General features: G+C 43.1%; 1 protein-coding gene across 2 annotated transcripts in view; it reads left to right on the top strand.

The window, feature by feature from the left end:
- Positions 1–7826: 7826 nt before the first annotated feature.
- The window catches only part of GRM3 (glutamate metabotropic receptor 3), a gene marked incomplete at both ends in the record, with an annotated part of 56279 nt that continues 50793 nt past the window's right edge, over positions 7827–13312 (top strand). The window contains one exon of one of the 2 annotated variants that reach the window (XM_082012422.1): positions 7827–8324. In XM_082012422.1, the coding sequence (XP_081868548.1) occupies positions 7827–8324 (498 nt within the window). The remainder of the gene's footprint in view (positions 8325–13312) is intronic. The other variant, XM_082012421.1, reaches the window with a different exon arrangement.

Below are 13312 nucleotides of genomic sequence, written 5' to 3'. Positions count from 1 at the left end.
CAAAGCCTCAGGCTCATGGCTGGACTTCTCAGTACACTTGAATATACTTATTGTCAAAGTACAGAAGAAACTCTATGAGTTAGGAGGCTGCACAGACTGACCCAGATCTCTAGCTCTGGTGGTCTTCTCATTGCAACTCTCTCTCCTGAGACCAAACTTACAACAGAAGGACTCAGTCAGTGCCAAATGCACTCATTTGATGTAACAAGTAGGAAAGACCCATATTTCCACACCCCATTAGTGGCCAGTAATCTCCAGTGGCTCCTTGTTCCTCACCTGGCTGAATTAATAAGTCTTGTTCTAATCTATACAGTTCTTTAATACCTAAAAACTTCACGAGCATCAGGTCAGAGACATCTGTTTTCCTGTGTGATTAGTATTTTTAATTCTCTTTTTGAAACAGGATGAATATATCATAGATCTCTGAGGAAAGGGCTGGGCATCTGTTATATGTTGACATTGTAGAAAACATAAAGCATCACTTGTTGACGCTTAACACAGTACAAACAGTAATGTGGTGTTCTGATTTTTTTCTTCTCTATTCTAAAGTAACAGAACATAAGTTTACATTTTAAGAAGAATGGTATCCTTCTACACTGACATATTATCTCTTGCTTTACATGTCATTCTTTATATTGAAATTGCCCCTAAATTTTTAGGGCTTTTCAAACTCTTCCACAATATGCTAGGCATGGGATTAACTTGTATGGGTTGTTTACTTTCATGCTGCTGGCAGCGGTAATTGTATTAATTAATGTTTTTCATATATGGATTTCCAAGTTGAAATGAGAGGCACAAAATCATCTAGCTGGAAAGCCATTTTTGTCATTTTTCCCAAGGAAAGAAAAAAAAATAAACTGAGTTATAACAGCCAGCAATGGAAATTTAAAACACTTAGATTAATTTTCAGCAAATTTATGTGTCAGCATCTGATTAACATTTCATGAAGGAAATTTCTCCATTTCCATAGGAGAAATTTACTTGTTTTCTCTACCTCACCACATTTTCTGCAACTTTTTCCTGTTTTTTTACTTCCTGATTTAAGCTATCAGATTTCAGCCAGCCAGAATCAGGATGTGAGCAATTTGTATACCTGGCACATGCCTGTCACAGTAAGGCTTGGGTTCTTTTACAAAGATTTCTCTTCGAGAGGTGATGGCATCTCTAATTATAATTGGTAAAGAGACTCAAGCTTGTCCATCACTTTTTTCCGATGAAGTGAGACATCTTATCTTTCAGTGCAGTTCACATCAGGCCTTAAGGTCAAGTTCTGGCAGAGCACATATAAATGCGCCAAATGTGTTGGATGAGCAATGCTGTTGTGCAAGTTACCCGTGATCTCTGAGAGAAATAAATCATGGCATTTAACTTACTGTGTCAATCTTGAAAGATGTGCCAGAATTTTGAGCCAAAATTGAAATTGTTTTAGAACTCTGCTTCCCTAGGATAAGATTTTTAGAGCACAGCAAGGACTTGGGGAAAGAGATCTCTCTGATGGGGCACCCTTGGAGACAGATACGTTGATGGAACTATTAACTTCAATGTTGTAATGTGCCACAAGAGCACAGGCGTGGGAAACCTCCCCTGTGACCTTCCACTGAGCACTGGCCTCCTCCAAAGAAAATTTACTAAGGGTGGTGGGTGAGTCCAAGTTGACATATGGCTCCAGGCACCACAATATTACATTATAGTCCTGAATAATGCAATAAAAATCCATTACTGCCAAGAGAGAGCCACCCATAATAAAACTAAACATAATCTTCTACAGTACTCACATCAGCTCTTGTTGCATCCTTTCTCAGGAAGCTGCATAAACAGATGAACCCTGCAATATACTGCAAAAGGGAACAAATATGTGAGAATTTGGGCTAACACAGAGCAGGCATGAGGGGAAAACCTTCCAGGTTTTTAGCCCAGTCAAGTACATTGTCCTGTTTGCTAGTTAATGGTGTTGAAAAATAGCTAGGAGATCTGAGATGCCTCAGCTTTCAATGAAGTTTCCCATTCCATCCTTACAAGTGTAAAATTGAAAAGTCTGCAGCTGTTGGGTAGACTGCCAATGCTAGACATGGGTGTTGATATGGTGGAAGGCATCAGCAAAATTGTCATTGATGTACGAACAATCATAGTCTATTTATAAATCATCTGGCTAAACGAATTCTTCTTGGATTTTGACACCTAGAAAAATAGACTGACAAGAGACTTAGCCTAGTAAGAATTCAGCCCTGAACCGATAGCACAAGGGGAGCTACCCTGTGAGCTGAAAACAGAAAGCCTGCAGAGCACCAGAGTTGTCATGTGAATATAGCTCTGGAAAAAAGCCATGAAAGACAGATTTTGTTTTGGAACGATATCGGTGGGATACTGAATGTAGAAAACCCAGACATCCTCTTTCTCATCCTTGTTGCTTTCACAAAAACAAGAATGTGCATATCTTTAGTAAATAAGTAAGTTTGCACCAAGAAGTACTGGATTTGTGCAATCAACTCTTTACAGGCACAGAAATAGTCCACCAAATGGATTATTCAGACCAAAAGGCAAGGGTTTTTCAGCAAGAGCAACACAGCTGCCTTTAACACAAGTGAGTTGCTTTTACTGAGGGAAGTGCTGACAGTGTCCCGCCAAGAGCAGATGTAGCTCTCCCCTGTGGACCTTTGCTGGCGGAAAGAGAAGAGGTTCCAGAGTACTGAGTGAAGGTGTATCACAAGCCAAGTGCTGCTGGATAAAATTCACATAGGGAAGTGCTGGCAGAAGCCCCCCGATCCAGACATGAAAACCTTTATCCTTGTTCTTGTTTCTGTTTATTTTTCATGTTGATATTTGGATCACTTCTACACCTAGCTCTACACCTAGTTCCACCAGAGATCTAAAGCCTATAGAGCTGGGGTGTACATATTTTTAATATGAACAGAACACCTCAGACAATATAAACCTGCCTGTAGCAAGAGTTAAAACATTAAATACAAATGAAAAATGAAAAATGAAAGCTTAATCAACAGCTGCTTCTTTCTGAAACATCCCAGAAACATGCTTTTAGTAGAAGAGGGTACTGCAAAGCCAAACTGGCATGGCCAGTGTAGTGAAATCACTTCTGGTAGGAAATGGCAAATCTCAAATCCAGGGTGCTACCTTCACCACAGTTAAGAGGAGGAAAATGGGCTGTATCAGCCTGGAATAGGTGCAAAATATTTGTATATATAGTAATGAGTTATGCAAGCTGCAGAGAAAGCATGTGGGAGGTGCAGAGAAAGAACAGGAGAGAAACTGAGTTGCTAGCCCATCTTTGCAAGCTGCCTTAAAATAACCTCCCTTCTTCACATCAAGCTGTCTGCTCGGTGTCACCATAGTGACGCTGCTCACCGGCCACCCAAATCTGCCTCGCGGCTTGCTTTAGGGGTCCCATCACCGAGAAGCCGTTGCTCCTGGAAGCATCTCTCCCTCACAGCCCGAAGGGGAAGCCTCCCCTGAGAAACCAGCCTTCACATGAATGCCTCCTCTCACAACCCGCGCACAGCACCCTTGTTCCACGGCAGTCATGGGCAGCAGTGCACAGGCTGCTGAGCCTGCAGAAGGAGAGAAGCACATCTGATACCCAAAGCTGTGTTCTTGGTAACTGTCCCCTATTTAGAAACAAAGGATTTGAACACGTAAGATAGGATGACCACGTTTTCCTGGAAAGCAGGATGCTGCATGGGTGGTGTCTCCCTACAGTTTCAAAGCCTCTGTGAAAAGCTCGGAGTTTCACAGGAATTGTCAAGTGGGGACGCTAGGATGGTTGGGGTGGGTGAGTGGCTGGTGGGTACCACCCGTGGGCACCCCTCATGGGTGTGTCCCCAGAAAGAGCAGGATCATGGGGCTGAGTCATCACCACCCAGGTGGGGTTCCTGACATCTCCTCTCTTCATATTCCTGGATGTCTTCAGACTGGTGTTCTCAACACAAATCATCAAGGAAGAAGCAGAGAGATGGTGATGCCTATTCCCAGTCCTCACTTTCTCCAATTGCTCCTTGACTTCTGCTGGGACAGATCCTGTGGTGCTATGACAGGTTTTGGTTTCCCTCAGCAGGGCCACTGTAACAAGCTTAAGTGATAAAATACAGAAATTCTTTGCAGGGAAAATCAGTTCTCTCTCCAGCATCATTCATTTTACATATATGCTCTTTAGGGGCAACGTTGAAATAATTTTCGGTACATTTCTAGCCTTTATTGCTGATGTAGCAGACAGACATAGATCCTTGAGATACAGATATGATGCAAGGTGGAGGGTGATGCCATTTGCAGAAAACAGCATCTACGACGGAGTCAAGGGGGATGAGAACAGCCTCCTTGCTGTTCAGGGTAAATCCACTATAGGTCTAGGCATGTCCCAGGTGGGTTTTAGAAAACCTTATAGAGGACCCCATTACAAGCCTTTTCTTCAGAAAATTACTTGTTCTTGGTAGTGTTGAAGGACTGCTGAAAACAGGCTGAGTTTTATATGATCTTATAAAAGACTCGCATAAAAGTTAGTAGGAGCAGTAGGAAACAAAGGAGATTTATTGTTAAGGTATCAGAGAAGATAAAAGGAGAAGACACTGGAGAAGATCAAAGTTTGATTCTTGGCTGTGTTGATGACCTTAGGTAAATCATTCAGGATCAGGCTTGGAAGACAGACCAGCTTGCTTAGGAAGTTGCCTATTTCCTGAACCAGGGGTCCAGGACATGAAGAACATGAACCATGTTCTTCAATTCCTAAAGGGAAGCAGAGACCTTTTCAAAATTTGATAGTGATTGTGACTGCCGAGCAAAACGAAATCTGAACTTAGACTCTTCCGAGAATCTCATTTCATCTTTCTGTGCCTCTTTTTCCCCAAGTGTAAAATGAGGAAATAAATATTTTACTAGTGTTGTAAGGATAAATGTATGAATATTTGCTGAGATACAGTGGTGACAGAAGATACAGAAGTAAATAGAATGGATACTGCATTAAAAAGAAAATCCAAAATCCTGTTTTAATCCAAAAGGTGGATTAGTGATGAGAACAACGGAAGTTGGTCTAACTGAATTATTAACCACACAACCGTTTATGTGACAAATGTCATCTTTTTGCCTGATAGCTATTTGCAATAAGATAGTATCACCATTTTGTATGCCCTCTGTACACTTGAATAATATTTGGTAAATTGTAGTACTATGACACAGAAAGTACTGCTGAATACAGTTATTTCATTACTCCTCCTAATATTTCCAGGAAATATATTTATATCAGAAAATATATATCACCACATATGATCAGCAAACCAGCTTCCTTATAGATCACTGAGAGATGATGAAGCTTCTTTTCAGTTGACATATCACTTATTTCTTTATGGAAAATTCTGCTGAGACAACCTGCAGCTCAGACTACACACATGTTACTAGGATTGAAGAGAAAGATCTTTAACAGTGCATCTGACACATTACTGGTTTATGAGAGAATAGTTTTGGACTAAATATGAATAAAAAGCTATTTTTTCACACAATTTGGTACAGCAACATTGAAAATGTACCAGGATAAACAACTGCCTTGCAATAAGCATCCTCATCCATCATTCAGTGTTAAACCTTAATTGTTGCTTATTACAATTCCTTTGTGTTAAGTGTTTCTAAATTATAAATAACCATGCAACTCTAATAATAATATAAGTTCTGTTAAGGAAAATGTAATTGCAGAAATAAATTATTAAAGTGATCTATTTAAATATTACCACACTTGATTTATCTGAGGATTTGGAGATCAAGGCAGCCACTGTCATATTTGAAGAGGTATTGACAAGGAGTCTATGGACAAATCATGCATCTGTATCTCATAAATAGACCATACATGCGTAATTAGTTACAGTCGTTACAACATTGTCTTCGCTCTAAGGCTCAATTTTTCTCCTTTTAAGGTCATTAGCAAACTGTCTTGACCTCAGTGAGAGTACAGTCATATCCTAAGGACATACGTCACTGCTCTCTTCTCCCCTTGATCTGAGCACTAAACTGTGATTAACATTACAGAGAGCAAGTCCAGCTATAAGCATTTTCACATGTCCTAAGCAAGCATCGAGTATGAGACTCTTCTTTGTCATGTCTCTTCTTTTTCTCTCCCACCTCTCTTTTTTTTTTTTTTTAATTTAATTTGCTTGCAAGAGAATCTTTTGTGCATTAAGGAGGGATGGTTTTGTGATTAAGGCATTTGATGGAAAGCCAGGTTCAATGTCCAGGCTTTCCACATAATAATTAGCTTTGGTAGGTCGCTTCACAGAATCACAGAATCACAGAATCACTAAGGTTGGAAAGGACCTTCAGGACCGTCAAGTCCAACCATTAATCCAGCACCACCATGATCCCTAAACCATGTCTTGAAGCACCACATCCACGTGTTTTCTGAACACTTCCAGAGATGGCGACTCCACCACCTCCCTGGGCAGCCTGTTCCAATGCTTGACCACCCTCTCGGTGAAGAAATTTTTCCTAATATCCGATCTAAACCTCCCCTGGTGCAACTTGAGGCCATTTCCTCTTGTCTCATCGCTGGTTACTTGGGAGAAGAGACCAACACTCTCGTCACCACAGCCCCCTTTCAGGTAGTTGTGGAGAGCGATAAGGTCTCCCCTCAGTCTCTTCTTCTCCAGACTGAACAACCCCAGTTCCCTCAGCCGCTCCCCATAAGACTTGTTCTCCAGACCCCTCACCAACTTTGTTGCCCTTCTTTGGACACACTCCAGCACCTCAACATCCTTCTTGTAGTGAGGGGCCCAAAACTGAACACAGGATTCAAGGTGCCTTGCAGAACTGCAGTGCTAATAACTAAACGGACCATGGAACATTCTCTGTTGGTGATGTCAGCCAGCATGTAATGGCTGAAACACTCTGACCACACCAAAACTCTTTGTTGGAAATGGCCTCTGGTCTCTGACTGTCCATGAACCATGCCCAGGCACTGTTTAGAAGAGCACTAATTGTCCTGAGTCAAAACCGTCCCAGGGAGCATGTTAACAGTTGAATAGTATAACATGGACTCACTTCCTTTTCTGTTACAGACACAGCCTTCACCTGGTAAAACAGGGCATCTCATTTGTCATAGGCCAAAAATAGAGGTAAAGCCCTGAGAGGTTTCTCCCATCCTCTCATTGCCTGTGCCAGGTGAGCAGGCCAGTAAAGGAAGGCAGAGCAGGTGGACTTCAGCAAAAGACTTTGGATCTGAAGCCCAAATGCTGAGTTCAGCAAAAATTAACAGCAAGGAGATGACACTGTCACAGTGTTCTAGCTGAAGGAATAGTAAGTAGAGCGTAGTGAACAAAAAAAAAAAAGAAAAATTTATTAAGGGAAGGCTGGAAGCAGCTAGAAACACAGTGAATGTGAATACATAAGAATCCCAGTCCAAAAGAGAGAGAGGATGGAATAAGAGAGGATGGTGTGATGAAAGTGTCAGAAGTGGTCTCTGTCCTTGCAAAATGTGAAACATCGTTGAACGGTGGTCAACATCAGATATATCACCCCATATATCTGTGGTCTTTGTGCATAGCTGTCACAGTAGATGCTTAGCCTGTAATAAGTTATGAAGTAAATGGAATAAGGTGCTCTATGAGAACACAAGACAAATGTATTTCTTACTTTTTATACTGTCCAGCAATCCCTTAACATTGCTCTTCAATGTTTTATCGATAAAAGTTTTGTAACAGCTCACATCTCCTTTTGCCTTTTCTAATTCCTTCTATCTCTTCTTTAGAGGTCCAGTGGAAAGACTTGTTTGCTTGTGGGCCAGCACTTCAAATTTGGCAATGGATCAGAAGGACTGAAGAGCACTTTCACTTCCACCAATGTTTCTTAGATCTGCTAAAACAGGACCAATGAAGATGTTCACCAGACTCCAAGTCCTTGCGCTAGCTTTATTTTCCAAAGGAGTTTTCCTTTCCCTAAGTGACCACAGCTTTGTAAGGAAGGAAATTAAGATAGAAGGAGACCTGGTCTTAGGTGGCTTATTCCCAATCAATGAAAAAGGCACTGGGATAGAAGAATGTGGGAGAATCAATGAAGACCGAGGCATCCAACGCTTGGAGGCCATGTTGTTTGCCATTGATGAAATCAACAGAGACAATTACTTGCTGCCAGGAATTAAGCTTGGAGTTCACATCTTGGACACATGTTCCAGGGATACGTATGCCTTAGAACAATCTTTGGAGTTCGTCAGGGCATCTTTGACTAAAGTGGATGAAACAGAGTATATGTGCCCTGATGGCTCATATGCCATTCAAGAGAATTTACCATTACTCATTGCAGGAGTCATAGGCGGTTCATATAGCAGTGTCTCCATACAGGTAAGTCACTGGACCCCCATCAGGTGAGACTCATTTGTCTGCAGCTCCTGTGAGAGAACCTGTGCTTACATAAGTTTGTCAATAAAGAAAGTCTTAGCTCAGTCACTTTACCTTAGGGGTCAATCTAGCATATAATTTTAACTGAATTTATGTTAGTTTGATTCACTCTTTAAAACACTTGTAGTTTAAATCTCGGGCAGCTCTCCACTTCTTCTAGTTATGGTGTATCCTGAGGGCATCTGAAGTCTCCAGAAGTCTTAGTATTTATTTTGAACTTTGCATTTCATAAGACTTACAACTCTAAGTTCAGATCTCTGCTTTCACATCAATAATAAATTATACTACCCATATTTCTGAAAATATGTATGCCTGCCATGCTGCATGTACGTAACATTTGTCATTTAAACAACAGAGATTTAAAATGAAAGAATAAAACCTTATCTCACTTCCAGGCTGAAATAAAGTAAAAAGGGCATACTAGCCAGAAACTTAAATAGCACCTGACCAAACAATTGCAAGTTTTTAGTGTCTAATTAAGCACACAGAAGCCAATGAAAATTATTCTGCTGACTTCAGTGAACAAGTTCTCAAATACCCCAAGCATGCAGCACAACTTCTGAATAGGTTCTAAATTTGCTGTCTTTCCTTTTATTTCCATATATAGTTGATACTAAGTTTTGCCAGGAAACATTTCCAGGCAGAGTGCAGTGTAAGCATTGTCAGAAGTCCAGCACAGAAGATAGATGTGCTCGGTATATCTTGCTCCCTCTTTCTGGCACATTGTAACTGCAGCTTTTGGTTTTATACTGGTCCCAAACAGAGGCTCAGTAGGGTATTGGAGAGTATTTAATAGCTTCAAAGGTGTAAAGTTGCAAGTGGGTTAAATGATTTTTGTGGTTTAGCCCCAGCCGGCAACTAAGCCCTACGCAGCCGCTCGCTCACTCTCCCACGGTGGGACGGGGGAGAGAATCGGAAGAGTAAAAGTGAGGAAACTCATGGTTTGAGATAAAGACAGTTTAATAAGTAAAGCAAAAGCCGTGCACGCAAGCAAAGCAAGACAAAGAATTCATTCCCCACTCCCCATGGGCAGGCAGGGGTTCAGCCATCTCCAGGGAAGCAGGGCTGCATCACATGTAATGGTTTCTTGGGAAGACAGACGCCATCACTCCGAACGTCCTTCCACCCCTTCCTTCTTCTTCATCCCAGCTTTATATACTGAGCATGACGTTATATGGTATGGAATATCTCTTTGTCCAGCCTGGGTCAGCTGTCCTGGCTGTGTCCCTCCCAGCTTCCCTGGGCACCCCCAGCCTTCTTGTTGGCAGGCCAGCATGAGAAGCTGGACTGTCCTTGACTACTTAGCAACAACTCAAAACATCAACATGTTATCAACATTTTCTTATCCCAAATCCAAAACACAGCCTCACACCAGTTTCTGTGAAGAAAATTAACTCTACCCTGGCTGAAACCAGGACAATGGTCCATATATTCCTCCAAATATGATTTTATTGCATGCTTGGTTTCAGTTGCAAGGGGTCAGTGTTGATTCCTTTTGGTCTTGGCTTCCCATTTTTTATAAATTCATGATAAAACTTTAAGTCCCTGGCATTTTTTTTCCATTAAATGTATATGAAGAACATATATGCCCCCTTCTTTAGCAGAAATTCTGTATTTCTCCTCTCTAGAGTAGGCATTCCTATGTCAGTGCAGCCGCCGATGTTCTAATGTTCCCTACCATTGCCAGTGTGTACTATCCATGAGAAAAAATGCCCCCCAGCTTCACTGAAGCTGTCAAATCTACATATATATCATTATTTTGGGTTAAATTAAATAAATCAGTCCAATATCACTCATAACCACCAATGAGTGGTGTCTTAAACCCAGATTCAGGTAGGCAAAGACCCTGCCTCTAGTATTTCCTAATGATCAGCTGTAGGTTTCCAAAGGCACCAAGCCTTGACAGTGCTGGACATGACTGAAACAGGCCACTGGACTACTATGAGCAATATTTTTCGACACTAAGTACAGACCCTCATTACTGCCTCAGTGTCAAAAGAGAAAAATGTTCTTCTGTACTACAGACCATCCCAGCAGTGACAGAAAGCTCAGGGAGCTTTGTTTACCTGTTTCAGGCCAAGAGTTCATCCAATGCTCGTTTCATTCACAATTATACTGGGGAACTAGCTGCTGCTCTTGTCAAGGCATTAAATCCCATCAGCTTGGAAGCAAGGCCAGCTTCCATCAGATATGTATGAGCACAGAAAAAGCATTTCAACAAAGTCAGTCCTGGGAAGAGTATATAAACCCTGCCTGGTTGTGTAGCGATGGGGTCAGGAAGGCCAAGGCACATCTGGAGCTGAGCTTGGCAAGGGATGCAAAGAATAATAAAAAGGGCTTCTGCAGGTATGTCAGCCAGAAAAGGAAGGTCAAAGAAAGCGTCCCCTCCTTGATGAGCAGGACTGGCAAACTGGTAACAATAGATGAGGACAAGGCTGAGGGACTCAACAACTTCTTTGCCTCAGTCTTCACTGGCAGTGTCTCTTCGCACACCTCTGGAGGGGATCGACTGCAAGATGGGGACTGGAGGAGCAAAATCCCTCCCACTGTAAGAGAAGATCAGGTTCGAGGCCACCTGAGGAACATGAACATACACAAGACTACAGGACCTGATAGGATGCACCCCAGAGTCCTGAGGGAATTGGCTGATGTAGTCGCCAAGCCACTCTCCATGATATTTGAAAAGTCCTGGCAGTCAGGTGAAGTCCCTGGAGAATGGAAAAAGGGAAACATTGCACTAATCTTTAAAAAGGGTAGAAACAAGGACCCTGGGAACTACTGACCTGTCAGCCTTACCTCTATGCCTGGGAAGGTCATGGAGCAGATCCTCCCAGAAGCTATGCTAAGGCACATGGAGGACAGGGAGCTGATTTGAGACAGTCATCATGGCTTCACCAAGGGCAAGTCCTGCCTGACCAACCTAGTGGTCTTCTGTGATGGAGTGACCACATCACTGGAGAAGGGAAGAGCTACCGTTGTCATCTATCTGGACTTCTGTAAGGCCTTTGACACAGTACGTCACAACATCTTTCTCTCTAAATTGGAGAGAGATGGATTTGATGGGTGGACTGTTGGGTGGATGAGGAATTGGCTGGATGGTCGCATCCAGAGGGTGGTGGTCAATGGTTCAATGTCCAGATGGAGATCGGTGATGAGCCGTGTCCCTCAGGGTTCTGTACTGGGACAAGTACTGTTTAATATCTTCATCAGTGACATAAACAGAGGGATCAAGTGCACCCTCAGCAAGTTTGCGGATGACACCAAGCTGAGTGGTGTGGCTGACACACTTGAGGGAGGGGATGCCATCCAGAGGGACCTGGACAAGCTCGAGGCATGGACCTGTGTGAACATCATGAGGTTCAACAAGGCCAAGGGCAGGGTCCTGCCCCTGGGTCGGGGCAACCCCTGGTATCAGCACAGGCTGGGGGATGAAGGGATGGAGAGCAGCCCTGCCCAGAAGGACTTGGGGGTACTGGTGGATGAAAAGCTGGACATGAGCCAGCAATGTGCACTCGCATCCCAGAAGGCCAACTGTGTCCTGGGCTGCATCCAAATCAGCGTGGCCAGCAGGGCGAGGGAGGGGATTCTGCCCCTCTGCTCCGCTCTGCTGAGACCCCACCTGGAATCCTGCATCCAGCTCTGGAGCCCTTGGCACAGGAGAGACATGGACCTGTTGGAGCAGGTCTAGGGAAGGGCCACCAAAAATGCTCCAAGGGCTGGAACAGCTCTGCTGGGAGGACAGGCTGAGAGAGTTGGGGTTGTTCAGCCTGGGGAAGAGAAGGCTCCAGGGAGACATTCTGCAGCCTGCCAGGACTTAAAGGGAACTTATAAGAAAGGTGGGGACGGACTTTTTAGCAGGGCCTGTTGCCACAGGACAAGGCATAATGATTTTAAATTAAAAGAGGGCAGATTCAGACTAGATATAAGAAGAAATTTTTCACCATGAGGGTGGCAAAACCCTGGCCCAGGTTTCCCAGAGAGGTGGTAGATGCCCCATCCCTGGAAACATCCCAGGTCAGGTTGGACGGGGCTCTGAGCAACCTGCTCTAGTTGCAGATGTCCCTGCTCATGGCAGGGGGGTTGGACAAGATGACCTTAAAAGTCCCTTCCAACCCAAAGTATTCTATGATTTTATGAAATTACGTTTTATTTGCTTTTGTATTCCAGTATGTGGCTTGTCTGTGTATTCGTATAAGGGAATACATGGGCAAATGGTTCCTCACACTACAGGAGAATAGTTCCTGCAAAGAAGAACCTCAGTCATCTCTCATACTTGGAGTGGTTTTGTCCCACTGTGGACCAGCTAGCGCAGCAGGGATGTATCCTTCACCAGGAAGGATCTGATTACTTGGTGCACAATATTCCAGGGTTGGAAAAGAGAAATCTGTAGAGGAGAAATGACAGCTACAAAACCTTGGACAACACAAAATGTTAAGGCAATCATTATTCATTTTGTCTTCCAATCAGAAAAAGACTACATCAAGTGAAACCAGCAAATGGCAGGTTGTTGTGGATGCTAAAACCTTAATGAGTTCAAGAAGTGACTAGAAAAAATCAGAGAATTCTGTATGGATACCACCTCTCTCTCCGCATTACCCAGAGCTGCAAGTATCTCAAGGCTGTTAAAATATTTTGAAATATCATATGCTTGCCCTGTGCCACTGGTGGAGAGGTGGCAGTGGTTTTGCCTTACCTCCAGTCTAGTCATTTGTGGTCAGTCTGTTTCTCAGTCCACCCTAAATTCAAGTGTGTCCAAAGGACAGGAAGTAGCCTAAAAGACATATCCATAAAAGCAGTTACAGCTAAGGAAATAGTACAGGTATTTCCTTCCCTCCCAGAAACCCTGAAGCAGGCATGCCACACTCCTAAAATGGCCTGGGGCCTCTTGCACAACATCTGTCAATCTGACTCTTTGAAGCCAGTCTCTGGTG

The sequence above is a fragment of the Phaethon aethereus genome (genome assembly GCF_964289735.1).
Source record: "Phaethon aethereus genome assembly, chromosome: 1".
NCBI classification, from domain to species: domain Eukaryota; kingdom Metazoa; phylum Chordata; class Aves; order Phaethontiformes; family Phaethontidae; genus Phaethon; species Phaethon aethereus.
Note: the sequence above shows the minus strand (reverse complement) of the source record. Positions and strands in the feature narration are given on the sequence as shown.